General features: G+C 44.6%; 1 protein-coding gene across 3 annotated transcripts in view; it reads right to left on the bottom strand.

The window, feature by feature from the left end:
• The window catches only part of REEP1 (receptor accessory protein 1), a 114124-nt gene extending 88381 nt beyond the window's left edge, over positions 1-25743 (bottom strand). For all 3 annotated transcript variants that reach the window (XM_076000952.1, XM_076000950.1, XM_076000951.1), the window contains exon 1: positions 25600-25743. In XM_076000952.1, the coding sequence (XP_075857067.1) occupies positions 25600-25631 (32 nt within the window). In that variant the 5' untranslated portion in view covers positions 25632-25743. The remainder of the gene's footprint in view (positions 1-25599) is intronic.
• Positions 25744-26607: the final 864 nt, after the last annotated feature.

Below are 26607 nucleotides of genomic sequence, written 5' to 3' on the forward strand. Positions count from 1 at the left end.
CAGCTGGCATAAGCAATAAAGAGAATTTGTGGGGAACAGGACACAGAGGGAAGCAGAGAGGTTAGTACATGAACCCCAGGGCAGCTGGGCCTTGTAAGGGGCTGGAACTAGGGACAGGGTGTTATGGGGAAGCCAGGCAGCATTTCGGCCACCTTGGCATTCCCCAAAAGTCTCTGTCATGCCTCCTTCTCTGCTGACCCGCCTTCCACATTGTCATAAATTGGTTTAATACGGTCGCTGCCTCGGAATTTATTTTTAGGCCTGACATAAGTTATCTGAGACCCAGTAGCACCTTGTCACCTTTGCCCTAGTTAAAAATTCTCCTCCCTGTGGGAGAATTACATTCGTCTCTATCCAATCCACTACTCCCACCCTGGTTGAGCTTCCTGCCATTTCAAGACTCTCCATTGGCCTCCTATCAGTACCCCTATACTCTCTGGATCTGAAAGTAATAAATTCCTTCTGTTTCATGTATTTTGGTCTCACCTCCTCATTTTGTCTCACCTGCCTGGCATACTGAACCTGTCTTTCCCCTGGTCAATGTTATCTTGGCTTATGGCCACTCTCAAGAGAGACTTCAAGACCAAACTAGAAAGAAATCGCAATACGCATGCTCTTCATGTGAACTGCTCTTCAACCCACATGGCGGAACACAGCTTCCACTCTTCCCGCCTCTTGAATAACTGCTGTGCTAGTCACCTCAGGCTGACATGCCAAAACACTACAGACTGCATGGCTTAAACAAAAGAATTTACTTCCTCACAGCACTGGAAGCTGGAAGTCTGAGATCAGGGTGCCGGCATGCTCAAGTTCTGGTGAGGGCTCTCCTCCTGCCTTGCGGACAGCCACCTTCTCACTGTGTCCTCACAGGGTGGGAAGAAAGAGGGGGGTGAACTCTCTGGTCTCTTCCTATGAGGACACTAATCCCATCGTAAGGGGGCTACGCTCATGACCTCATCCAAACCTAGCCCAAAGGTCCCATCTCCAAATATCATCACACTGGAAGTTAGAGTTTCAAAATATGAATTTTGAGGGAACACAATCCAGTCCATAGCATCTGGCTACCTTTGAATCGCATGTCTGTATTTCCAGGAGAGGAAAAATATGACTGGCTCAGCTCAGGCCAGGTGTCCACCTCTGATCCAATCAGCCACAGCCAAGAGGAGAAGGCAGGCTGGGCTGCACAAATATGGCTGCCAGGAGCCTACCCTGGTAGCCAGGCCTGTCTGCACCTTACCGTAGCCTGAATGAAAAGCCACAGGCAATCAGGTCAAGAAGTGCTCACTTTCTCTTTGTCAGTATTTCCCACAAAACTGAACATACACTGAGGATAAGGGCCATGTCCATGTTATTTGCCATCGCTTCCTCATCCATCACAGAAACACGCACAGAGACCTTCTTGTAGTTTTCTAAATAAATGAGGCTGGACTTGCTTAAACCAAGACAGGGAATTTGTGCTCCACAGATACATGGTCATGTGCTCTATAATGACGTTACAGTCAATAATAGATAACACACACAATGGTGGCCCCATAAGATTATTACACTGTTATTTTTACTGTACCTTTTCTGTGCTCCAGTATGTTTAGACAGACAAATACCATGGCATTCCAATTAGCTACAGTGTTCAGTACAGTAACATGATGTACAGGTTTGTAGCCTAGGAGCAACAGGCTATGCCATATCACCTAGGTGTGTAGTACGCTATACCATCTAGGTTTGTGTAAGTACACTCTATGATTGTCCCACAATGACAAAATTGCCTGATGACACATTTCTCAGAACACATCCCCAGTGTTAAGCAACACATGACTGCATACAGACATTTTATTATCTTCTAGGAGCCAGAGTATGCTTTCCATCCTAAAGATCAACATTTTCCTTCAAGTCAATCTTTCTTTTCTCTAATCTTTCCCAGACAAGGAAAATAATTATCTTCCATCATTACTTTAAAACTTCTCTGTGTGCATGTGTGTGTGTGTTAATAACAATGTACAAAGTATATAGAGGAAAAAAGGAAGCAAAAGAAAAGATAGGCTGTCTCCGTACAAGAAACTAAGGCCAGGCGTGGTGGCTCACACCTGTAATCCTAGCACTCTGGGAGGCTGGGGTGGGTGGATTGCTCGAGGTCAGGAGTTTGAAACCAGCCTGAGCAAGAGCGAGACCCCGTCTCTACTATAAATAGAAAGAAATTAATTGGCCAACTAATATATATAGAAAAAATTAGCCGGGCATGGTGGTGCATGCCTGTAGTCCCAGCTACTCGGGAGGCTGAGGCAGGAGGATCGCTTGACCCCAGGAGTTGAGGTTGCTGTGAGCTAGGCTGATGCCACGGCACTCACTCTAGCCTGGGCAACAACGTGAGACTCTGTCTCAAAAAAAAAAAAAAAAAAGAAAAAGAAAAGAAAAACAAGAAACTAAGACATGAGCCCAAAAGGCAAACACAAACACTGGTGAAGTTAAGAAAAACAAATCTATGTGTTACAAAATACAAAAACACACAAGATGTCTCAGGAACAGCTATATAGGATATTGGCCAACAGTGGTGCTAGCAGGCTAGCAGTGTGTGCTTTGAGACAGTAGAACAAAGAATCCACCTTAGTCTAGAATGGTCCAGAGAAGAAAAAGTACTCATTAAAGATAGGTAGGATATAGCTGGGGAGGAGGGGAGATGGCATTCAGGAGAGGGTGGCAATGACTCAAGCCAACACATGGAAAGCAAGGATGGCCATTGGAACAGAAAGTTCATCTAGGATCACATTAGGGTCTGAACACTAATGCAAAACTCCAGATTGGATTATTAAAATAATTGTGAGCACATGTAAGGAAAGAGACAAGTACCTGGGGCCTGTACCAGTTCTGTACGGACAAATTACACTGCGTTGCTCTTGTCTCCTCTTGCAACAGGGAAGTTAGCAGTGGCCTAAGCATTTTTCAAGACAATAGATACTGCATTAGTTTCCTAGGACTGCCACGGCAAAGTACCACAAACTTGGTGGCTTAAAACAACAGAAATTTATTCTCTCACAATTCTGGAGGCTAGAAGTCTGAAATCAAGGTGTCAACAGGGATACATTTCCTCTGGAGGCTCTGGGGGAGGATCTTTCCTTGCCTTTGCCTAGGTTCTCACAGTTGTTGGCAATCCTTAAGACTCCTTGGCCTGGACAGGCATCACTCCAACTGCCTCAAGTGTCACGTGGTGTTCTCTAGCATATCTCACTCTGTACCTAAATGTCCTTCTTATGAAGATACCAGTTACTGGTATCTTAGTCAACCCTAATCCAGTATGAACTCATGTTAACTTGACTGCATTTGCAAAGACTGTATTTCCAAATAAGGTTACATTTTAAGGTTCCAGGTAGACATGCATTTTGTGGGGACACTATTCAACCCAGCATAGACACTGAGTAACTCTTACCCTTAAGTGCTGGCTTTGGAAGCTAGCTGCCATGTGAGATACTGTTCCACTATGGAGGGCTGGCAGTGACTAGATGCACAGCTGTCACCCATGTCACCAAAGGAGGGCAGTCCCTGCACTGGGACAAGATGGGACTAGATGACACAGATATACTGCCTTCACATCACTTCCCCTGACAAAAACATGGCCCATGCTGGCCTAAAAGCAAAGTTCTGTATTTTAGCCTCAAAGTCTACCTTTACAACCTGAACTCTGGTGATGACACTAAATCTCAACTCAAGCCAGTCGGTCCTCCAAGACCATTTGGAAGCCCATTTACTTTAGCTCCATGCAGCTCTTGGGACCGGCCAGTCCAGCCCATGGTGCTTCTGCATTTCCATGATCCTTCCTGCTTGCAGAAGCACTGGACCCTTAATCTACCACTGCCCTGCACTACTGGTAATGATCCTTTTGCGGAAAGAGGGGCTACAGCAACAATCAGGCAAAGACAACACAAAGGCTTTAAGACCAGACAGATCTGAATTCAATTCCTAGCTCTAATGTTTAATGTTTAAGAGCTGGGAAAATCCATCAACCTTTCTAAACCTCACACTGCTCATCTGTAAAAGGGAAATAATACTACCCACACTATGAGGCTAAGTGAAACAATGTGTTGCATATGAAACATCTGACTTAAAACATAAAGTCATAAAGTATATTATTAAAGTATGTGTCAAGAAAAGCACTTATTTTTATTATGGCATTAATAAATGGACCTAGTTTTGACTTTAGGTTGGGGGAACAAGGCACAGATCCTGTGTCCCTCTGGCACCTAGCAGCATGCTGCCAATGACAACTCAGAGTGACAGATGTCAGTGTAGGTAGAAACCCCAGAGAGCATTTACCTACCAACCTTTTCTTCTTTTTTTCTTAGCCTGAACAGATAACTTTACTGAAAATTCTGGGAGACAGAGTTTATATTGCAGAAAAGCAAAAGAACATCAGCGATCCTTTTAAAAATTCCTTTGCCTCTCTGCTATGCTGTTCAGCCATCCCCTCTCCTTCCTCTCCTTCTCCTCTCCTAGCTTCTCTGGACTGTTTCTTAAGCAGAGCAGTATCTAACTAGCTAGCCCCCAACCCCTTCATTTCCTGAATGGGAAGGCTGGGACAGAGACAGGCAAGTGACTCCAAGGTCATAGAGCTGTTAAGTGGCAGAGCCATGACTGAATCAGGTCATGACTATCTTCCTACATGACATGTTAACACCAGTTTGAGGCTTGGTTACCTTGTTGGCAAAACAGGGATACTAATGCCCACCGCCCCAGGCTGCTCTGGAAATACAGAATCAAGGGCCAGGCCAGTGATGGAAAAGACCAGGTGTGAGATGAGAAATGGAAACCACCAGCAGCCTGCAGTAACTGGGCCAGGCAGGGGCCGAGCGGACTGGAGAGCACGTGCCCCGGGGCGGCCACCCTCAGCTCCACCGGTGCTGTCCTGTTGGAATCACTCTGCAGTGCCAGATTTTCTGATTCTTCATGAGATGCCAAAAATTTGGATTTTGGTGCCATAACTCTCCATTTTAAATGTTAGTAACTGATTCAAATCTAAAATACCACAAGCCAAACAACCATCCGCTGGCTGATTTCAGCCCAGGAGCCACCACATTTGAGATTCTAGATCTGAAAATAGATGTGAAAGCAATTTGCAAACTGCCAAGTAGCACCTTACAGTGAAGGAAAGACTGACCCATGGTGACTGGTGCAGCCTGTCTACCCAGGGAGCTTCTGCAAATTCTCTGGGATCAGAGCTCCCACCGGAGTGATTTCACCCCTCCCCACAGTTCGGCTCCTTGGCAGGTGCCAAGCATGCTGCAACCACAGCTGACCTCATCCTGCCGCCAGCCTAGTGGCCTTGTCAGCAGGGGAATTTGCCCATACCCTGCAGGGAAACTACCTCCCCACCCAGAGCCTCATTAAGCTGGATGAGCTGCCTTCAGGGAAGTGCTGAGCCTCAGTCACGCCCTGGAGGACACTGCAGGGCTGGGCTGGCCCAGGCTGACCTCAGACTTTGGATCCCAGCCCCTCCTGAGATGAGGCAGGCCCAGGTGAGGTAAGCAGGATGGATGGGGGTGAGCCAGCCAGGACAGACGCCCAGCAACAGGGCTAAACTGTTACAAAGGATGATGGACAAGAGCCTCTTCAATAGCTTCTTAAATTTATTCTCTTGCGTCTGGACAGGTAGAACCCTCAGTAACAGCTCACTAGCCATGCCTGCACTCCTCAACTCCTCTTTTTCCCCCAGTGTGTGTGGGGAGAGGCAGATCTTGGGGTCGTACCTCTTTCCTCCTTGGTGTCCTGTCTTCACAAGCTCCTCACCATAAACATCAAATATCCTTCAGGGCCCCTAAGACTCTGGAGAGAGTCTGAGAGAGTGTACTTAGCTCAGGGCAGCGGGTACTTCTCAAGATGTAGACCAGTGGTCTCCAATTTTTTTGGCACCAGGGACCAGTTTCATGGAAGACAATTTTTACGCGGACCCCGTGTGGGCCTGCGTCATGGCTGGGGGAGGTGGTACGCAGCTCAGGCAGTGATACGAGGCCGTTTCCTAACAGACCATGGACCAGTACTGGACCGTGGCCTGGCATTGGGGACCACAGATGTAGACCGTGGGATGGTGTGAGCAATCAGGGAAGTTGCCTGCCAGGAGGTTCAGCCCCACCTGCTCCAGGAGACCTTGGAAGGCACAGTCCTGGACCCAAGGCCACATAGTTCACCAGGGGTAGAGCTGGGACCCCAATCTACACCCTAAGTCCCATCCAGTCCTGGGCCAGGTGGTACTGTCGGCCCCATCATGCTTGTCTGCAACCAGTGCCAACACTGACTTACTGGGTACCTGTGGCAGGCTACCTAGCCCTACATTTCCCATTTTACTGGGAAAGAGACAGTAAACTACCTTGTATGACTGCTGCATTAATGAAATTATGAAGCCCTACATGAGAAATGCCATGAGGCAATGACTCCAGCTGTTTCCTTCAAGTGGTGACCCACACCCAGCCCACGATAGCAGCTCGCTAAAGACCAGACGACAGAGTGTACCTGCTGAACAAAAAAACACCATGACACAATAGTTGTCGCTAGGAAGTACTTAGTTAAGTGTTTTATATTCTCACAGATACTAAAACCCTCCTTGGTGGATGTTTGCAGTTTCAGGCAGCCCACCACCCAGCTGGCTTTAGTCTTGGTAACAGGACCTAGATGCTCTTCAGATCCCCTCCCCAGCACCATGTGGCCCCTGCTTTGGAGAGGCTGACCATATCCCTAGATTCGGGGCAGGTCCTGGCTGGTTTAAATCAGTCAGTACATCCCATGTCCTTGCCATAGAGATTGGCTCAGCAATGGGCATGTGACCAAAACCGTTAGAGCAAGATGCTTTGCTCAAGAAGCGTCCTTGTCTCCCGTAAGAGATGCTTTCTTCCTATTGGACATAAATGAGGGATTCAAGACCCCTACATGGTGCTGGCAGCCATCCTGCCCCTAAAAGGAGAACCAGACAATTTGAAAGAGGCACCAATCAAAGACTGCAGGGGAGACAGCAGAGAACCTGCTGCTATTGGTGCCAATTTTGATATGCTGGATCAAGCCTCACTTGAAGTTAGTACCATTCTAGACTTTTAAGTTATGTAACCCAGCCTGAGTTGTATTATTTTTTCTTGAAACCAAAATAATTCTTACTGACATACTTGTAAACCTCAAAGATAAATAATCAAAAGGAGGACACAGTCTCCAACAGTCTCAGACCTGACTTGACCTTCTATTGAAAACAAACAAACAAACAAAATCTGGATTTGAAGAAATTGTGAATCTTTTATTAAATGGTCAAATTTGGCATCACCAATGTGAGACAGTCTGACACTCTGTCTCCCTGGCATGTGGCAATGGGAGTGCACCTCACTGTCAACATAGCATTGTTGCCACCATTGTTGGACTTGAGTCTAATCATGAGGACAAGTCTGACAAATCTGGAACATTCTCCATCACAGCCAACTTGGACTCTTCATGAAATTGAGGGGACTGTTCTAGGTTGGTCAAAAGATACAACAGCCAAATTCAATATGTAAATTTTAATTTGGATCCAAATAAAAGCAAGAAAAACATACCAATAAATAATTTTTTTTTAATGTAGGTTAATCTGAGTATGGACCTTGTGTTAGATGAAGATGTGAAATTAGAGTTGAATTTCTCAGGTGTGGTAATGGTTTTTTATTGTATAGTTACAGAGAGTGATTCTTAAAATATGATCCACAAACCCCTGGGGGACTCCAAGACCCTAGGGGGTTCCTGGAACCCTTTCAGAGGGTCCATGAGGTCAAAACAATTTCAACAATAGCACTACGACATTGCCCTTTTTCACTGTGTTGAATTTGTCCTGATGGTGCAAAAATAATGAAGGGTGAAACTGCTGCTGCTGTTTTGCATGTATCAGGGCAGTGGCACCAAACTCTATCTGTAGTCATTATTTTCTTCACTATGATGCAGTAGGAAAAAAAAATTCCTGTTTTATTTAAGAATCTCATGGATGATGTAGTGAAAATCATCACTTTTACAGAATCCCAACCCCTTGTTACAGGTGTTTTTAATATTCTGTGATGAAATGAGAATAACACATAAAGTACTTCTCCTGCATACCAAAGTATGATGCATGTTGTGAAGCGAAGCACTTGTTTCACTGAGTTATGTGCTGAATTATCCCCCTTTTTTTCATGGAACATCAGTGTTATTTGAATGACTGACAAACTATGGTTATTCAGACTCAGGTATCTTGCAAGCATTTTCTAGAAAATGAATAAAATGAGCCTCCTACATCCAGAAAAACAAATAGTTATTTGTTGCCAATGATAATTTAAGATTTCAAGCAAAAATTAGAATTTTAGCAAATTTGTATCCACTACATGACACTGTCCCAACACTTAAAGACTTTTCTGGTGAGATCCATGGTGATACCAATGAGTAATAATTTTTGGATATTATATTTTAAAAATGTCAACATTGGAAGCTCTGCATTTAACTTGATGAACCAACAGTTTCCACATGACCAATGCATACAGTTACAAAATCATACATGGAAAAAAGATCCACTCAAACTGTAAGATCAGCCTTCATTTATAAGGTTTCAGATTCCACATTGCAATTAACCTTGACATGAAAGAGACTTGCAACAATGTACAATACCCTCTTCTTGCCATTTTCTTTTTTTCTGAAAAATATAGTTATTTTTCATTAAATGTATTATTTATTTTCACATAATAAATTTTTATTATTATTTTAAAATTAATAAATATGCATTTAAAAATGTCTCCACTTTTATTTTTAATATGGTACATAATGAAAGATGGAAGCCACATAAACAAAAGTTTTTTGGAGTTTTTAATGTTTCTAAGAGTGTATAGACCAACAAGTTTGAGAACCACTGGTATAGGAGAATAATCTTGTCTTTGAGGAACATACTGAAATATTTGTGATGAAGTGGCATGATGTCTGCAGCCTACTTTCATTTTTATTGTTATAAATTTTTTTTTTCAGAATAAGCTCTCCCTACAGCCTACTTTCAGATGGTTAGGCAAGAGGGAAATGTGCATATTTATGTAGAAAGAGACAGAGCTAATATGCCAAGGTACCAATAACATAGGTATTCAATATACTGTTCTTTCAGCTTTTCTCTGGGTTTCAAAGTTTTCTAAACAAAACATATAAACAATACACGGAATATATGTAAACACATTGATATTCTACATCAGTATAAGGAAGGTGTACAGAAGCCAAAAACAAAGCTGAAGGGGAGCCTCAGAAAGGTAAATTAAGGGCACTTGCTAATTCAAACACTGAACCTCAAATTACAGGGCATGACAGAGTGTCAAGTACAGGAAACACTCTGGGGCGATCCTGCTTCAACTTCAGCCTGCAGAAGATAACCTGGAGAGCTTAGTAACACAGATTTCTGGGCCCCATCCTCAGGTATTCTCATCCAGTAGGTCTGGGGGTCCTGAGAATTTACAGTTCTAGTTAACTCCCAGGTGAGGTAATGCTGTGGACCCCAGACGACATTTTGAGTAACACTGGTCCAGGGCATCCCTTTATAAAGCTTAGACTCTGTTATGGATTGAACTGTGTCCCTCAAAAAGATATGTTCAAGTCTTAATCTCCAGTACTTGTGACCTTACTTGGAAATAGGGTTTTGCAGACGTACTCAACTTGAGATGAGGTCATTAGGGTTGGCTCTAATCCAATATGACTGCAGTCCTTATAAGAGGAGGAAAGAGATACAGACACAGGGAGAATGCCATGTGACAACAGAGGCAGAGGTTAGAGTGATGTTTCTACGAGCCAAGGAAGGGCAAGGATTGCTGACAGCCACCGGAATCTAAGAGAAAGGCACGGACGGATGCTTCTCTAGAGCCTTCAGAGACAGCAAGGCCCTGAGAACACAATGATTTCACACTCTAGTCTCCAGAACTGTGAGAGAATAAACTTTTGTCAGTTTAAGCCACTCAGATTGTGGTACTTTGTTACAGCAGCACTAGGAAATATAGACCCCAAAGAACTACAGCATCAGTAAAAGGGTGAGTAGAGATTAGCCTGCTACCATGGCCAAAGGTACAAAAAAGTAAAATGCCCATTCTCTGGCCACAGCAGCAGGTAGAAAGGAAACAGTATTTCCCCCTGAAAACCTATAACCACTAGCCTGCCTTCACATAAGTGTGCAGCCCATATTTACACTACCTAGGTGGTTAAAATTTTAAAATCTCAACAATTTACTTAGTGGTCCAAAATTGGTAGTATCCCTAGACTCCTAGCAAAAGCAAATGCAAATCCTCTTTGGAGGAACTCACCTTTACCCAGGCATTAAAGATTTTCCACAGATAAAGTTCTAAGGAATATAAGCTCACAGTGAAAAAAAAAATTACTAAACACATAATGCACCTTGATTGAGAGCCAAGAGAAACAAGAGACAGCTGAATTGTCCTTCAAAAGTAGTTTATTTATTTATTTATTTGAGACAGAGTCTCACTTTGTTGCCCAGGCTAGAGTGAGTGCCATGGCATCAGCCTAGCTCACAGTAACTCAAACTCTTAGGCTCAAGCGATCCTACTGCCTCAGCCTCCCAAGTAGCTGGGACTACAGGCATGCACCACCATACCCAGCTAATTTTTTCTATATACATTAGTTGGCCAATTAATTTCTTTCTATTTATAGTAGAGACGGGGTCTTGCTCTTGGCTCAGGCTGGTTTCGAACTCCTGACCTCGAGCAATCCACCTGCCTCAGCCTCCCAGAGTGCTAGGATTACAGGCGTGAGCCACCGCGCCCGGCCCAAAAGTAGTTTAGATGCTAGAATTATCGGGTACACATAATAACATAATTACATTTAATATGTTTAAAAGAATAAAAATGAATTTAAAATATGTAGAGGAACAGACATCATATGTAGAGGAACAGACAAAATATGGCCAGTTTTGAAACAGAGCTAAATAGCATTTCTAAAATATAATGATTAAAATTTAAAAATCAATGGATATGTCCAGCAGCTGATTAGATATGGCTGAAGAAAGATGCAGAAAATTATCCACAATGTAGCAGTGACAGAAAAAGAAATCAGAGATAAGAAATGAAGAGATGTAAACGACAGAGTAAGAACATCTCAGATATGTCTAATGAGACTACTTGAAGAACAAGGGGGAGGGGATAAGGTGCAGAAGCAAAACTATTAATGGCCAATAAATTTGAAAAATTACTGAATTGAATTAAGTCCTAAATAATATTGACCCAAGAAGATAGAGGAACTCTATAATCATTAAAGAAATTCAATCAGTAATTTAAAATCTTCCCATAGAAAAAGCACCTGGCCCTGATGAGTTTACTGGCAAGTCCTACTAACCATTTAAGAAAGAAATCTGGCAGGGCGAGGTGGCTCACACCTGTAATCCTAGCTCTCTGGGAGGCCGAGGCAGGAGGATTGCTCAAGGTCAGGTGTTCAAAACCAGCCTGAGCAAAAGCGAGACCCCCGTCTCTACTAAAAATAGAAAGAAATTAATTGGCCAACTAAAAATATATAGAAAAAATTAGCCGGGCATGGTGGTGCATGCCTGTAGTCCCAGCTACTCAGGAGGCTGAGGCAGAAGGAGCACTTGATCCCAGGAGTTTTAGGTTGCTATGAGTTAGGCTGACACCATGGCACTCTAGCCAGGGCAACAGAGTGAGACTCTGTCTCAAAAAGAAAGAAAGAATGAAAAAAAGAAATCCAATTACACAAACTATTCCAGAGTACAGAAAAACATGAAACACCCCCAACTGAGTTATGAGGCACAATCTTGATATCAAAACCACACAAGGATAACATAGCCAATACAACTTACAAACATAACTTTAAAAAAAAAAGAAAAATTAACTAGGCATCATGGCACACGCCTGTAGTATCAAGCTACTCAGGAGGATGAGGAAAAAGGATCACTTGAACCTGGCAGTTTGAGTGAACTACGATGACACTACTGCACTGTACCCAAGGCGACAGAGTGAGACTCTGTCTCAAAAAAAAGAAAAAAACAACCCAAATATTAGAATATCAAATAATCAAATCCAGGACTGTTTTAAAACTACAAAAAACAAAAACAAGTTTATGACCCCATTGGGTTTACTCGGGAAGGCAAGGTTGGTTTAACAGTGAAATTAATTGATACAATCTACCACTTAGACTAAAGGCCAAAAAATATATATTATCTCAATGGAGGCATTAGATAAAATATACGTATCATTCATTACAAAAACTCTCAGCAAACTATCACTTTAGAGTGATAAAGTCTATCTCTGAAAACCCTGTAGCAAGCACAATACTTTATGGGAAAATGTTGAAGTATTCCTTTTGAACTCAGGAACGAGGCAAGAGTGTCCGCCTTTGCCACTTTTAGTCATCATGCACTGGGGATCCCAACTTGGAATAATACGGGGGAATAAAAAAGAATAATGACTAGAAAGATACAACCCTGCACTATTCTCAGATGACATGACTATTTATTCTGGAAAAGCCAAAAGAATCTACAGTTCAGCAAGTTTGCATTATTTTAACAAGTAGTTGGAAGATGAAAATTTTATTAAGATACCAAATACACTGGCATCAACAAATATCAAATAACTGGGAATAAATCTAACAAATGATGTGTATGACATTTATAGCAAAAATCATAAAATTTTATTGAAAGTCATTAAAGAAGACCTAAATAAATAGAGATGGATACCATATCTATGGATTGCAACAAACAAATTAGGAACATGAATTTTCTATTGTTCCATACATTTCAAGCTATTCCAATCAAAATTCCAAAAGATTTGTGTATGTGTGTGGTAACACATAATTTTAAGCTAATTCTAAACATGTATGTGGAAGAGGAAAAGCACTCTTTGAAGGCACTTTTGAAGAAGAATAAGATAGGAGAATTCGCCACACCAGATAACAAAACTTTTCCTAAAACTTTGGTTATTAACACAATATGGTATTGGTGCAGGACTAGACAAATTGTTCAGTGCTACAGAATGAAGCACCAGGAAAGGGGCCCACACATTACAGAAACTAAATTTATGACAGGGCTGTGCACTGCAGATCTGAAGAGAAAAGAGGAACTTTCTAATAAATGGTACTGGGACAATTAGTTTTTCCTACAGAAAAAAAAGAAAAAATTGGGGGCTGCTGTTTCATATCATATACAAAAATAAATTCAAATGGATTAAGAAATTAAATTCATGTAGCAAAACTATAAAACTGCTGGGAGCAATATAGAAAAATACTTTCATAATTTCAGAGAGGGAAAGTATTCCCAGGGCACAAAAAGCACAAACTATCACTGAAAAAAGTGGATACCTCTATTACAAAAATATTAAAAACTTGTTCATCAAAATACACCATAAAGAAAATGAAAAAATAAACCACAGACTGGGAGAAGACATTTGTAACACACAAATGACAGAGTAGCATCCAGAAGATTTGAAGAATTCCTACAAATCAGTAAGATAAAGACAAGAAAAAACTGGCAAGACTCGAACAGGCACTTCACAGAAGAGAGAACATGAATGGTTGATAAACATATGAAAAGATGCTCAGTCTCATTAGTATTCAGGGAAACGCAAATTAAAACCATAATGAGATTCCACTTTGTAGCCACCAGACTGGCAAAAATTCTACAGTGTGACAATATCAAGTGATGGTAAAGATTCAGTGCAAATGAAATCATAGCCCCTGCTGAAGGAAAACCATTTGGAGAACAATTTAGGAAGAAAAAACAGTGGGGCACTTGCCAGGCCAGATATCAAGAATTTTTATGAAGCTATGGTAACTAAGATAGTGTGGTACTGGTCCAGGGTCAGGCACACTGATCAGTGGTACTGAAAAAAAAAGCCCAAACACAGATCCACTCATCTATGGGCTTAATTTATATTATTTGGTTAAGTGAAAGATGCAGATACCTTCTGCCTCAGCCACACCAGTCCTAAAGAAATCCATGCACAGGTGCACTGGAAAAAACATATACAAAAATGTTCACTACAGCACTCTTTCCAAGGGAGAGCATAAGGGAAAAAAGAAAAATCCAGAAACAACCCAAATGTGGATAAAAAGTTCAATGGATAAGTAAATTGTGGTATATGCATACAATGCAAGTAATGTTCTAGTTCTTAAACTGGGTGATGAGTGAATGAGTATTCATTGTATCATTATCCATTATCCCCTAACCATTTTTTATTTATAAACAGTCTTCTTTATTGACTCAATAATTACTTTTTACAAATCAAAGACAGCCCAGAAATGGAGACCAAATAAGATGTTAGAACACCAAAGTGTTTCCTTCTGTGTTTCCCTTACCTTAGGCTGTTCTTAAATGAACACACCTCATCTTAGTGGCAGTGAGAACAGCTACCATGAGTGTGGTAGGCTGAGTAATGGCCCCCAAAGATATCCAGGTCCTAATTTCTAGAACCTGTGAATGTTACCTTATAAGGCAAAAAGGACTTTGCAGATGTGATTAAACCAAAGATTTTGAGATGGGGATATTATCCTGGATTATTTAAGTGGGCCCTATTTAATTTTTGATTAAATATAATCACAAGGGGCCTAAAAGGAAGAAAGAGGGAGATATGAGGACACAAGAAAAGGCAATGTGATCATGGAAGCAGAGACTGGAGTGATGCAGACCCAAATCAATGAATGCCTATAGCCAGTCACGAGTCAAGGAATGCCAATAGCCACCAGAAGTTGGAAGAAGCAAGGAATGGAGTCTCCCCTGGAACTTCCAGAAAGAACCGGCCCTGCCAACACCTTGATTTTAGCCCCATAAGATTCATTTCAGACTTCTGACCTCCAGAACAGCAAGAGAATATATTTCTGTTGTTTTAAGCTACTAAATTGGTGGTTATCTGTTACACCAATAGTAGACTAATACAGTGGATAAAGAGGCTCAACCTCACTCAACTCTGTCTCAGATGATTTTCCACTTAGCATACCTTCTCCTCTGCCTTCTCCTCTCTCCCAATGTTGGATGCCACAGTGTCCCCCATGTAGGGAGACACAGTATGGTTTAGTCCCTTCATATATCAGATGCACCACTTACTTCCCCTGCTGAAAGGGCTCTTCCCTACAATTTCCAACCAGAGCCAGACAAGTCATTCACACACACCCATGAAAGTCCACCCAGTGTAAATAGCACTGGCCAGTGAAGAGGGACACTTCCCACTGACCAGCTATGTGACCTCCTCAACAGTCATTCATCTTTATATCCCTGGGGCCCAGCGTAGTGCCTGGCATGCAGCAAATGGTTAAAAAATGGGCAATGAATCAATGAATAAATCAATGAAGCAAAGAATCAATCAATCCTGAGTAAGGATGGAAATCCTAACCACCAAAAAAGAAAATCTTTTCAATAAACTCTTCTCTCTCTTTCTCTACCACTATGAGGAAAAGATTAAAAACACAAAATTTTAGGGTTGGAAGCCAGGAGCTCAGTGCCTCAAAAGGCAGCCCAGGGCACTGTCAGTGCCAATTACTGGAAACCTTTTCTTTCTATCAAGCCCACAATTTGTCTTCTGGCCACCCTCTGGTCCTAGTCTAATCCTCTAACTATACAAAACAAACCTTCTATATTTGCCACATTAAAACATTTCCATAGCGCGCAGACCTGGCCTTAAGCCTTGGCCTAGCCAACCAGGTTAGTGATCTTGATGAATCATCTAATTCTGCTGATCCCCTTCCTCCTTGTCTGTCAAACAAGAGCATGAAATCACTAAGGTTCCTTCAATCTCTGTGGTGCAATGTGAGAAGCACCACCTTCTTGGTGTTCAATCTTTCACCATTTTAACCTATCCCCTGGGTTTTTCATTTCAATACTTTATTTTTCCTCCTCAGAAGTGCTTCTTTTTCAATGGGCCTGTCCCCTGCCTGTTGTTATATTTTCAATTATTTATTTCTTTTTTCATTTTATTTATTTATTTAAAGACAGGGTCTTGCTCTGTTGCTCAGGCTGGAGTACAGTGGCAAGATGATAGCTCACTTTAACTTTGAACTCCTGGGCTCAAGTGGTCCTCTTGCCTCAGCCTCAAGAATAAGCAGGATTATATAGGCACATGTTACCATGCCCACCTAAGTTTTGAAATATTTTTTTATACACTCAGTCTCACTATTTTGGCCAGACTGGTCTCAAACTCCTTGCCTCAAGTGACTCTCCTACCTCGGTCTCCCAGAGTGCTAAGATTACAGGGGTGAGCCACCATACCCAGTCAGAATAAGTCTTTTTAAAATGAGAAAAGAGTAAAATTGCAGCACTTTGGGAGGCCGAGGCCGGAGAATTCTTCGAGCTCAGGAGTTGAAGACTAGTCTGAGCAAGAGCAAGATTCTATCTCTACTAAAAACAGAAAAATTAGCTAGGTATCGTGGTGTGGACCTATAGTCCCAGCTACTTGGGAGGCTGAGGCAGGAGGATTGCTTGAGCCCTGGAGTTTGAGGCTGCAGTGAGCTATGATGACACCCCTGAACTCTACACAGGGCAACAGAGCAAGACTCTGTCGAAAGAAAGAAAAGAAAAGAAAAAAGAAAAGAAAAGAGAAAGAAAAAGAAAAGACAAGACAAGACAGACTTATTCCAGGGTCCTTAATTGGTAGTTCTATCATATAAATAATATTAATATATATTATTAATATATATAGGTTATTTATTTATGTATTTATTATTGGAGAGCTAATCCTATTGCTTATGGTGTTTGCTACCAGGGTTGTTTCCTTATGTATTTTGTAATTTTAAAGTGTGAATTAATGGTTTTAAGAGCTAATTCTATATGATACGTATTGAAGATTCTTAGAGAAACTGGAATAATTTCTGCCAGATCCACCAAGAGTAACAGAATGGCTGTGTTTTAAGCTAAATTTCCATGTAGTCTGTCATGCAGCTGGTATAGGACTAGCCTGGTATAGGTATAGGACACCCTTTCTAAATGATTCCCTCTCTATCTCCTGGCAAATTTCCTTCCTTATTTAAAAGCTCAGCTATACTTTTAAGGAGATCGGATTGCTGTTATATTTTACCCAAAATTTTTAAAATTCAATTTTATTAAGGGAGGATTTTCAGACCATTTAGTTTTCTATATTTCCAGAAACAGAAATCAAAGCTTTCATTTTATACATGAAAAAAATCAAGGTTTAGAGAGGTTAAATTACTTGCCACCGTCAAAAATCAAGTTTCTATAAAACTGAGGTTTAAAAACTTGATCTTCTAACCCTAAAGAGAATACTAAGTCATTATTCTTTTAACAGACATTTCCCAAACATCTACTATGCGCTTAGAACTGCTCTAGGCATGGGGGAAATAGCTGTGAATGAGATAAAGTCTCAAAAGTCATGGAAGTCAAATCCTAGTGGGTATATATGAACCAGTAGACAAATGAATTAAAAGGGTCATTACAGGGAGTGATATGGGGATAGAGAGTGACAGGAGGGGTAGATTTTGGAGAAGGTGGGCAGAAAAGGCCCCTCCTGAAGGGGTGACATGTGAGCAGAGAGACCTAAATAGAAAGGGGGGAAGGGCATGGACGGTCTGGGGGAGTGTGTTGTGGGCAGAGGAAACAGCGCGTGCAAAGGCCACTGGTGGGACAAGTGTGGCACCTTCCAGGAACAGTAAGAAAGGGGAGAGCAGTACAAGGTGAGATCAGAGTGTGGGCAGGGGCCAGACCTTGTTGAGTCTTGTTGACCATGGTAAGGAGCTTGAGTTTTATTCTTCTTGGAATGGGACACTGTTTAAACAGCAGGGGAAAGAGATGGCCTATCTTACATTTTAAACAAATTATTGGAGTGACAGGAGTAGGGGCAGGGAAAACTGTTAGGAGGGCTTTGAGACGAAACAGGTGAGAGTAGTTTGGGGTTGCAGCAGGGTGGCGGCAGTGGAGGTGGGAGTTGTGATTGGACGGAGAGTTTTGAAGGCAGAGGACTTGCTGATAAAGTGGGTTCCACCGCACACAGGGTCTGGCCTAAAGTGTGCACAGACCCTGCTGGATTCGGTGACTCCCTCAGGAGGGACACATGTGGACTTGTGATTCTCAGCCTCATGTGCTCATGAGAAAAAGTCTCATATGAAATCCACCGTGAGTCCCCAGCACCAGCCGGATGTGTCCGCCGGCCTTTCTCCAGGCAGGTTGTCTTCCACCCTCGGTGGAGTAGCACGGCCCATTCCGCCCAATATTCTGTCTGACAGGCATTGCCTAGGCAGTCTAAACCCCAGTTGTGACAACACTAAACTCCACACTGGGAATAATTAGGAAGCCCATCTGTGAAAGGTTCTCAGTTGGGGACTGGGTTGCTGGAGTCCAATCACGCCATTCAGAACTCATAAAAAGTTAGGGTTAAGGCCTCTCAGAACCAGAAAGCATGAACCACGGTCTAGCACAAATGGATGATTTGGGATCAAATCCCAGGTCTACAGCAAATAATGGGAAACTCAGGCAAGTCCGTTTCTTTTCGTTTCACAGGGGAGATCATGGTACCCTGTCTCCTGACTCAGCACGAGCTTTATGTGAATCTTGTTAAATTACAGATTCACCAGGTCCTGGGCAGGGCCAGGGATTCTGCATTCCTGACTACTCCAGCAATGCTGAGGCTGCTGGTGCGTAGACCACACTCTGAGGAGTGAGGTCCTAACTCATTCACTATCTAACATGCACTCATTGGGCACCTACTGCGAATGAGGATCTATGAGAGAGACAGAGAAGCAGACCGGGTCCTTAAAGGGAGGTCAACAAACCACCATAGCACAAGTACAAAGTGGCAATGCCATTCTGGAGACCCAGAGGACAGAAATCTTTCTTCAGTTAGGAGACCTAAGGGAGGCTTGATGGTGGGAGATGCGTGGGGACACATATGGAGAACATAATGGAAATCAGAGGGCACCTTCCAAAGCTTTAGCCTTTATCATCACTAGTTTCTCCTCAAACTTAAGACCTAATTTTTTTTGGCTCACAAACAGAATAAAGGGAATAAAAGGGGAATAAAAGAGATTACTTTCTAGTATAAAGAGGTGAAAGAGTAGTATGTTAGGACTGGGAGAGTCCAGTGGCAAAAGGAAAAAAAAAAATCCCATCTTATACCAAAGACATCTCTAGGTTTACAAGGCTGGTTAGGAGTCATTCTTGCAACATGTATGGTGGTCATTAGGGCTGTTCCTGGTAGGAGTGTAAGTCGCCATCCACTTAAACTCAGATGTGGCCAATGAAATGTCAGCAGAAATGGCACGCTGTCACTTCCAGGTGGAGGTACTTAAGAGCCCATGTGGGACTCCATTTTCCTCCCCCTACCACAGTGAATCCTGATGTCTGGCATCGACATGATGCCACCCTAAGACAAAGGTGACTCAGTCAGCCTGGGTCTGAGTAACTGTGATGAGCAGAGTGCCCCTGCCAACCCACAGTGAACAGGCAGCACAAAGCAAGAAATATACCTCCATCGTCTCAAGCCACTGGAATCTGGGAGTCGTTGCTGCAGCACATCCCAGAACATCCTAACCACCTCGACAGATATTTCATTACTATAAGCACCATTTAAAGTTTTCATTCTAGGATATGGGACAGCTCATGGTATCAAAGAAGTAGCTGTAGGAACTGGGGCCTGAGTAACGAGAACCAAGACTCCTTGTGCCAGCCTCTTTCTCTTGGCCTATGTCTGGTCTCTATCTTGGCTTTGTTGTATTCTCCAAGTGCCAGGGTGTTTAGCCACCAGCAGCCCCAACTTCACATCTTTCCAACTCTGGGCCCCATGGGCAAAGCTATTCTCCCTCAGCTCCAAATCAAGAAACCCTAGGGAAGGAGCTGGTGGCTCAGTTTGGGTCACATGCCCACCTCTGGACTGATGTCTGTGCCCAGGGAAATGCAAATCTAGGCTTGGGTCACATGCCCACTCGCATGGCTGGCTGGAAGGAGGCAGGATGGAGTATGGCACCAGAAGGGAATGGGAAACTTGTTTTGCAGTCCAACGTACCATCCCTAATCCCCTACAAGGAGGTAGAAAGGATGTGAGAATGCATGAGGCAGAATTTAAGTGAGCTGCAATTGATGAAAGGAAAAGGGAAAATATGGTATATGCATGATCGGTCCAAGAAAAGGGAGAGGTGGGGCAAGAGAGCCACTAGGCTGGACAGCTCCTTACACTGACAACCAGAGGCACTTTTGTCCTAGAACTGCCAGGTGACTGAAAAGGCCTGGGGCGGGGCGATGTCAGGAGGGGTTGTTAACTCAAGTAACCAATGCTTTACTTTATGGTGACTAACTTAGTAAATCTGACAGTGGGGCAGACCTCTTCTGATCAGGAACGGGCTAACTCTGGGAGAGCAAATACTGAACCAACGTGTGCCCCTGTTGCCACCTTCCTTGCATGAATCAATCCCTTTTGGAATTCCTTCCCCACTGAGCCCAATCCAGCTTCATGCTCCTCCTCAAGACACTGTCCCAGGTAGCTTTGAGTCAATCATAAGAGATGAAACTCACTTGCCATGCCATCTCTGGTCTAGGTACCCAGGCATGCTTGAAGTATAGCAGATTATTAATATTTATCGAGATTCCTTCCCACACCCCTACTTTGTGCCAAATATCTGGTCCTTTAGCTATATTTCTTTTTACTCTCTATTCCCAGGAAAGCCCCTGGGTGCAACTTAAAAAACCCAAAGGGAAAAAGATGTGCTTCTACCTGAAGACAGATGAGATCTAAAAATTCAGAACAAACAATATGTATATAACTATCCATCTTCCAATTCCTCAGGGCCTTCCCAAGGTCCAGAAGTGGAATGAAAGCATCCTTACTGCCCAGAATCGAACCCCCTTAGCTCTTGTTGGTCCTGGGAAAAACTCCCACAAACTAAGAATCCTGGTAACCAGTTGGGCATGTGTGTGACTCATCCTTGGCAGTGAAATTCCAAAGATGCCACATGCTATGGCTACTGCATGGCCAAGTTCTCCCCTTCCCCCAGCCTCTCTCCCTTGGAAACACACACACACACACACACACACACACACACACACACATGCAAACCACACATACACAATACAAAACAGCTGCCTGAATGGTTGGCTAAAGAGGGCCCGACTCCCCTTCCCTCACTCTTCCCAGGGCTCCTCCTCCCCCCACGTAGCACACCCTCCAAAAATAGCTTGCTTTAAAAGGAAGAGGCCGACTGACCCAGTAATAACCAGGTGAGACCCTCACTTGTCAACTAACCTCAAATAAGACACAGCAGGGAGGAGTGTACAAAAGCTACTTCCCAGCAGGCAGGCGGGATTAGTAAACAAAGAAACATGGCAACTCAGCAGCAGTGACATCTAAACTGGTATTTTTCACTTCCTTGAGGATACTCCTCCTGCTTACAAATAAATGTGGTGCATGCAGGCCAGCTGGGGAAGGAAGGGGAGCTCTTAGGACCTCCAAGGTGATGATAGCCAACACCTCTTTCTCTCAGACAGGGAGCGGGCCCCGGGGTCGGGGGTAGGTGGATGGGAGTTGTCCTTAGGACTCGGACAGTGGGTCAGACCAGTGCTGGGGCAGACCAGTGGGTCAGACCAGTTTGATTTCCAGTTCAACAGCTTTCCTCTCACAATTCATCTGAAACATGTACCCGGTGCCTATAGCGTACCACAGCACAGTGCCAGGAAATAAATCCTCAGCCAATGTGAACCCTCTATTAACTGATCATTTTCCTGCATTCCACATTTTAAAAGCAGGACCCAAAGAAAGGTTAGCTTATGTTTAAGAATTTATGGTCTTGTCTTTCTTTTTTTCCTTTCCCTGTGTTTTGCTACAGTTGGGGAACATCTTGAGGACAATCCACATTCCTTCCAGTCTCATCTACTTCTACATCCCTGACCCAGAACAGACGTCATGCTCCAAATCCCAGTGCTGGGACTTAGCCAGATATTCAGCCATCAAACTAAGATTCTGTCTTGATCACCACACTGTGCTTTTTAAATACTAACATTTTTTTTTAAAAAAAATGTACAATGTAGAAATAAAATGTATTCTGCATAGCCATCAGTTATTCAGAAATTGTTGTTGAAGTAGGACTTTCTTTTCCCCATGCAGTGAATTGAGGTTTTTGTCTATTAATGCCAAAATGGGTAGAAAGCTCTGGATATATTTAGCCATCATTCTTGGCCTTGGCCAAAATTATGTCCAGGGACAATGAGGCAACACCTGCTCCTTAGAATAATGCTTCAAAAACTGCCATATTCTCCTAAGAAGTCAGAGAGCAACCTCTGTGTCCCCCCTCCAACAGGGTGCACATGAACATACTCTCCCCAGTTTGAAATTCATTCATGTCTACGCCTTGATTTGCCTGTGAAGAAAACAAAAGGAGGCAAGCAGGCAAGTCATGCCCCCACACCCCATGTGTGAGCCCCCACACCCCATGAAGATATCAACTAGATTCTAACAAGGCCAACTTGCTGTTGCAGAGTATCTCTTCCTTAATTCTATTTTATTGTTTTGTTTTGAGACAATGTCTCTGTTGCCCGACTGGAGTGCAATGGCACTATCATTGCTCACTGCAGCCTCAAACTCCTGGGCTCAAGCAATCCTCCCCACCTCAGCCTCCCTAGTAGCAAATAGCTGAGACTGGGTTTACAGGCACATGCCACTGTCAAGGTTGAGTGAAGGGGCAAAGGGCATTGGACTAAAAATCCAGAGCCTGTTTTCTTCACCAGCTCATCTTGTGTCCTTGGGCAAGGCACATGCCCTCTGCAGTTTTATAGATGAGAGGGAGGACTAGATCAGTGGTTTTTACTAGCAGTAAAGCCTATATATTTTTCCAAATTATATTTTATCTAGGACCCTAATATACAAAAGAGGAGCTGCTTGTGCTGAATCAGAGCTGGGAAGCCCAGAGCCCACCCACTGGGTGGCCCTCAAGGAACCCAGTTTGAAAACCCCAGGAGTAGATTAAGTCTGATAGACTCTTGCACAGTTTTGTTTGTTTGTTTGTTTGTTTTTTTGAGACAGAGTCTCACTCTGTTGTTCAGGCTAGAGTGAGTTCCGTGGCGTCAGCCTAGCTCACAGCAACCTCAAACTCCTAGGCTCAAACGATCCTACTGCCTTAGCCTCCCAAGTAGCTGGGACTACAGGCATGCACCACCATGCCCAGCTAATTTTTTTCTATATATATTAGTTGGCCAATTAATTTCTTTCTATTTATAGTAAAGACGGGGTCTCGCTCTTGCTGAGGCTGGTTTTGAACTCCTGACCTCGAGCAATCCGCCCACCTCGGCCTCCCAGAGTGCTAGGATTACAGGCGTGAGCCACTGCGTCCGGCCATTGCACAGTTCTTATATCCTCTCATAGGGTACTTAAAAAGGACATAAGAGGGAATCATCACTGATTTAGTGCCTTCCGTGGTGCTTGGTCATTGAAATCTTTATAATAGCAACATGAGGTTAAGTAGCTTGTGAACTAGGATCTGTTGTAATCTGAACTGGGATGTGTTGGTAAGAGACAGAACTAGGATTTGAACCATGGGTTTTATGACTCCAAACACCGTATTCCTACCCCTTGTTAAGAAGTTCCTCTAGCTATGTGGAATATTGGGCTGAATCAAAAATTTCCTTGAATTGTAAATATATGTGCATCTATATTTACAATGGGAGCATAGGGGAAAATTCTTTGAAGAATATACCCACCAAAATCATCACTAGTTATCTCTTTGTGATAGTAGTGTGGATGATTTTCAGTCCATCTATATTTTCTAATTTTCCTATGATGAACAAATATAATTTACATGGAACAGATATTGCTTAAAAATTGTATTAATAATTCATAATAAATACACTCATGTCCGGTTTCTATAAGGAATTAGGGAGGGAGAATAGGTGGTATCCCTAATCTGCTGGAGTGGACGGTGGGAATAACCACCCCAAAACTCACCAACTCTCCCTTGGGCCAGGCTGACCTAAGGAGCAATTCTCATGTCATTTAAGTCCTCTGAAGTCTCAGTTCTGGGAAGTGTGATTGTTTTAGAAAGAAATAGCAAGTCCCTAAGACAAGACCCCTCCAAAATATATGGCCCTCCTATCCACCCACATCAGCTGCCTGGTGTAGAAACGGGAAGGGAGCTGCTATTACAATAAAACTAAAGATGGACACGTGACCCAGGACCAGCCCAGTAGGGCCTATGGAGAGTGCCAGTGAAGCCAATTAAACTCTCCTGCCCCACCCTGAGGGCTCCCCAGAAGCCACTGGCAATTTCGAAGATCACAGGCTACTTAAGGAGAGAAAATACCACCCTGAAGGCAAGACAAGCTTTAGGCAAGGCTTGTCAGCCTCTTCCCTGTATTATTCATGACAGCTCTGCTGTCAGAAATCTTCTAAATATTTAACATGCCACCCCAAGGTACAGCGCAAGCCCCCAGCACTCAGCGACAGCTGTAGAGAGGGCTTCATGGAATGACTTGGGGCCTGAGAGGTGCAGACACTGGCTTTGGGAGGAAAGCCCAGAATGGTGGCCAGGAGACAATGCTGAGATGACTTCAAAAGGCTGCCCCTGACTGCTTCTTTGAAAATCAGTAAAGAAGGGAAGGAGATGGGAGGAGTTTCAAAACATGGGGAGTGATCACGCACATTCAATGGGAGCCCCTCTTTCTCAAACAAAGGAAAAACCTGAAGTGCCCCCCACCCCACACCCATTTCAGCCCCAGCTCCCCTGAGCAGGTGCCCAGGATGGTTAGGGAAGAACAGGGACTGGAACAGCCCTGTCTATCTCCAAAGGAGAATAAATCCGTGAGGGAAGCTCTTCAAATGTCTATGGGTCCTTGGGCTTGAAAACGAAAAATGCCCCCTAGAACAACCTCCAATGACTTCAGACAGACCTCACCCCAGATGACTCTGCGCTCTCCCGCAAGGCCTGGGAGGTGTCACGGCCACCATCCTAGTGGCTATCTGTCACTTGGAAATTTACCTGTGCATTCCTGGAGACGCCTGCCCCTGTCTCTCAAACCCCTGCAAAAGGAATCAGACCAGGGGGACGCTAAACATCAACTCCAAGATTCATATACGTCCTCCTACTTCCCACCTGCCTTTGCCGCTGTCGATTTGAAACACCTTAAAAAGGAGTAATTTTTTCAACCCAATTGGGAGCCCGCCTCTATCTCTCCGCCCGTCTCCGCGCTGACTCCTCCAGGCAGCGCCCGGGCTGTCATTTTCACCTGACAAAAGCTTGGCGGCAGGGCGCGGCGACAGGCGACCCCACATTTTTCCCCAAGCAGAGAGACGCGTGTCCCCGTGTCGCACCCATTCGGGGCCTCTGCGAATACGACCGACCCGAGGGAACAAAGCAGCCGGGCGCGGCGAGGCACAGCCCCGGGCGGAGCCCTCGTGCGTCCCAGCCCTCGGCGCCCCGCCCGCCGGTCCCCCGCGCCCCGGCCCAGCTCCCCACTAGCTGCCGCCCGCACCCGCGGCGCTCCGGGCAGCAGCCGCGTCCTGCGCCGCCCGCCGGTTCACTGGCGTCCTCGGCAGCTACTGTACCTGCTAAATTTAGCGGCCCCCGGGTATTATTAATAGCCCGAGCGACTGGGGCCGGGCGCTGCAGGGGCGCGCGCAGCCCCGGGGCCGGGGGCGGGGAAGGAGGGGAAGGAGGGACGCGGGGAAGAAGGCCACTTACACCACCAGCCTGGAGATGATCCATGACACCATGGCGGGCGGGCGGGCGCGGCCCGGGCGGCGCGGCGCGGCTGGGCTGCGGGCGGCGCGGGCGGCTGCGGGGCTCCCGGCACGTCAGTCCGCGCACGGCCGCCGCCGCCAGACTGAGCGCGCCCGCCGCCCTGCCCTGCGTTCGCGCGTCGGCGCAGCCGCGGCACGTTCCGGCGGCGGCGGCGGCCCCAGCCCCCCGGGGCTCGGCGGGCCCGCGGCGATTGGGCGGCGAGCCGGTCAGGGCACCCGCGCGGCCCGCCCCGCCCCGCTCGCCCCGGCCCCCGGCTGCATTCGGGCAGGTCCTCCGCGCGCCCTGGCGCACCCGCCCAGCCAAGGGAGTCGTGCGGTGGCCCAGCTGGCGGGGCAGAATCCCGCTGCCGCCCCACCCTCAGTGTTACAGGGGGCAAACTGAGGTCGCGACCTGGACTTGGGAATCTGTCTGCACCTGAATAGATGGGGTTCTGTCATCCCGCGTTCAGACAATGCGCTGGCCTCATTAAGGACTTACCTGTGTTCAGACCTGACCTCTTCAATTTAGACCGCGGGGCATTATCTCCGTAAGAAACAAACCTGGGCGCCTGTCTCCCGGCTCACAATTCTAGAGTCCTTAAATGATCTGGTCCCTGCCTACAAGCGCCTCCCCACCACCATTGCCCCAATATGCCTTTAGCTCTTCTCGCGCCTGGCATTTTGGACTTAAATATCTGCCGATTCTTCTTCCCTGTCCACAATTCCGCGCCTCATCATCCTGCTTTGGTTTGATTCAACTCCTTCTTCAAGGCTTAGGTGAAGGGCTACTTCCCCCTAAGGTCATTCCCTGGGGGCTGTCCCGGGTTCAACCTGGCCAGGACGAGAGCTAGAAGCTTCTATTGCACACCAGTGCCTTGCTGAGCCATATTGGAGTCTTAGGCAAAAGGGAAATTGTGCACCCACTGTGAACATTTGTATATATTTTTTTTAATTCTGCATTAAATATTTA

Source organism: Microcebus murinus, chromosome 3 (genome assembly GCF_040939455.1).
Source record: "Microcebus murinus isolate Inina chromosome 3, M.murinus_Inina_mat1.0, whole genome shotgun sequence".
In the NCBI taxonomy this organism is placed as follows: domain Eukaryota; kingdom Metazoa; phylum Chordata; class Mammalia; order Primates; family Cheirogaleidae; genus Microcebus; species Microcebus murinus.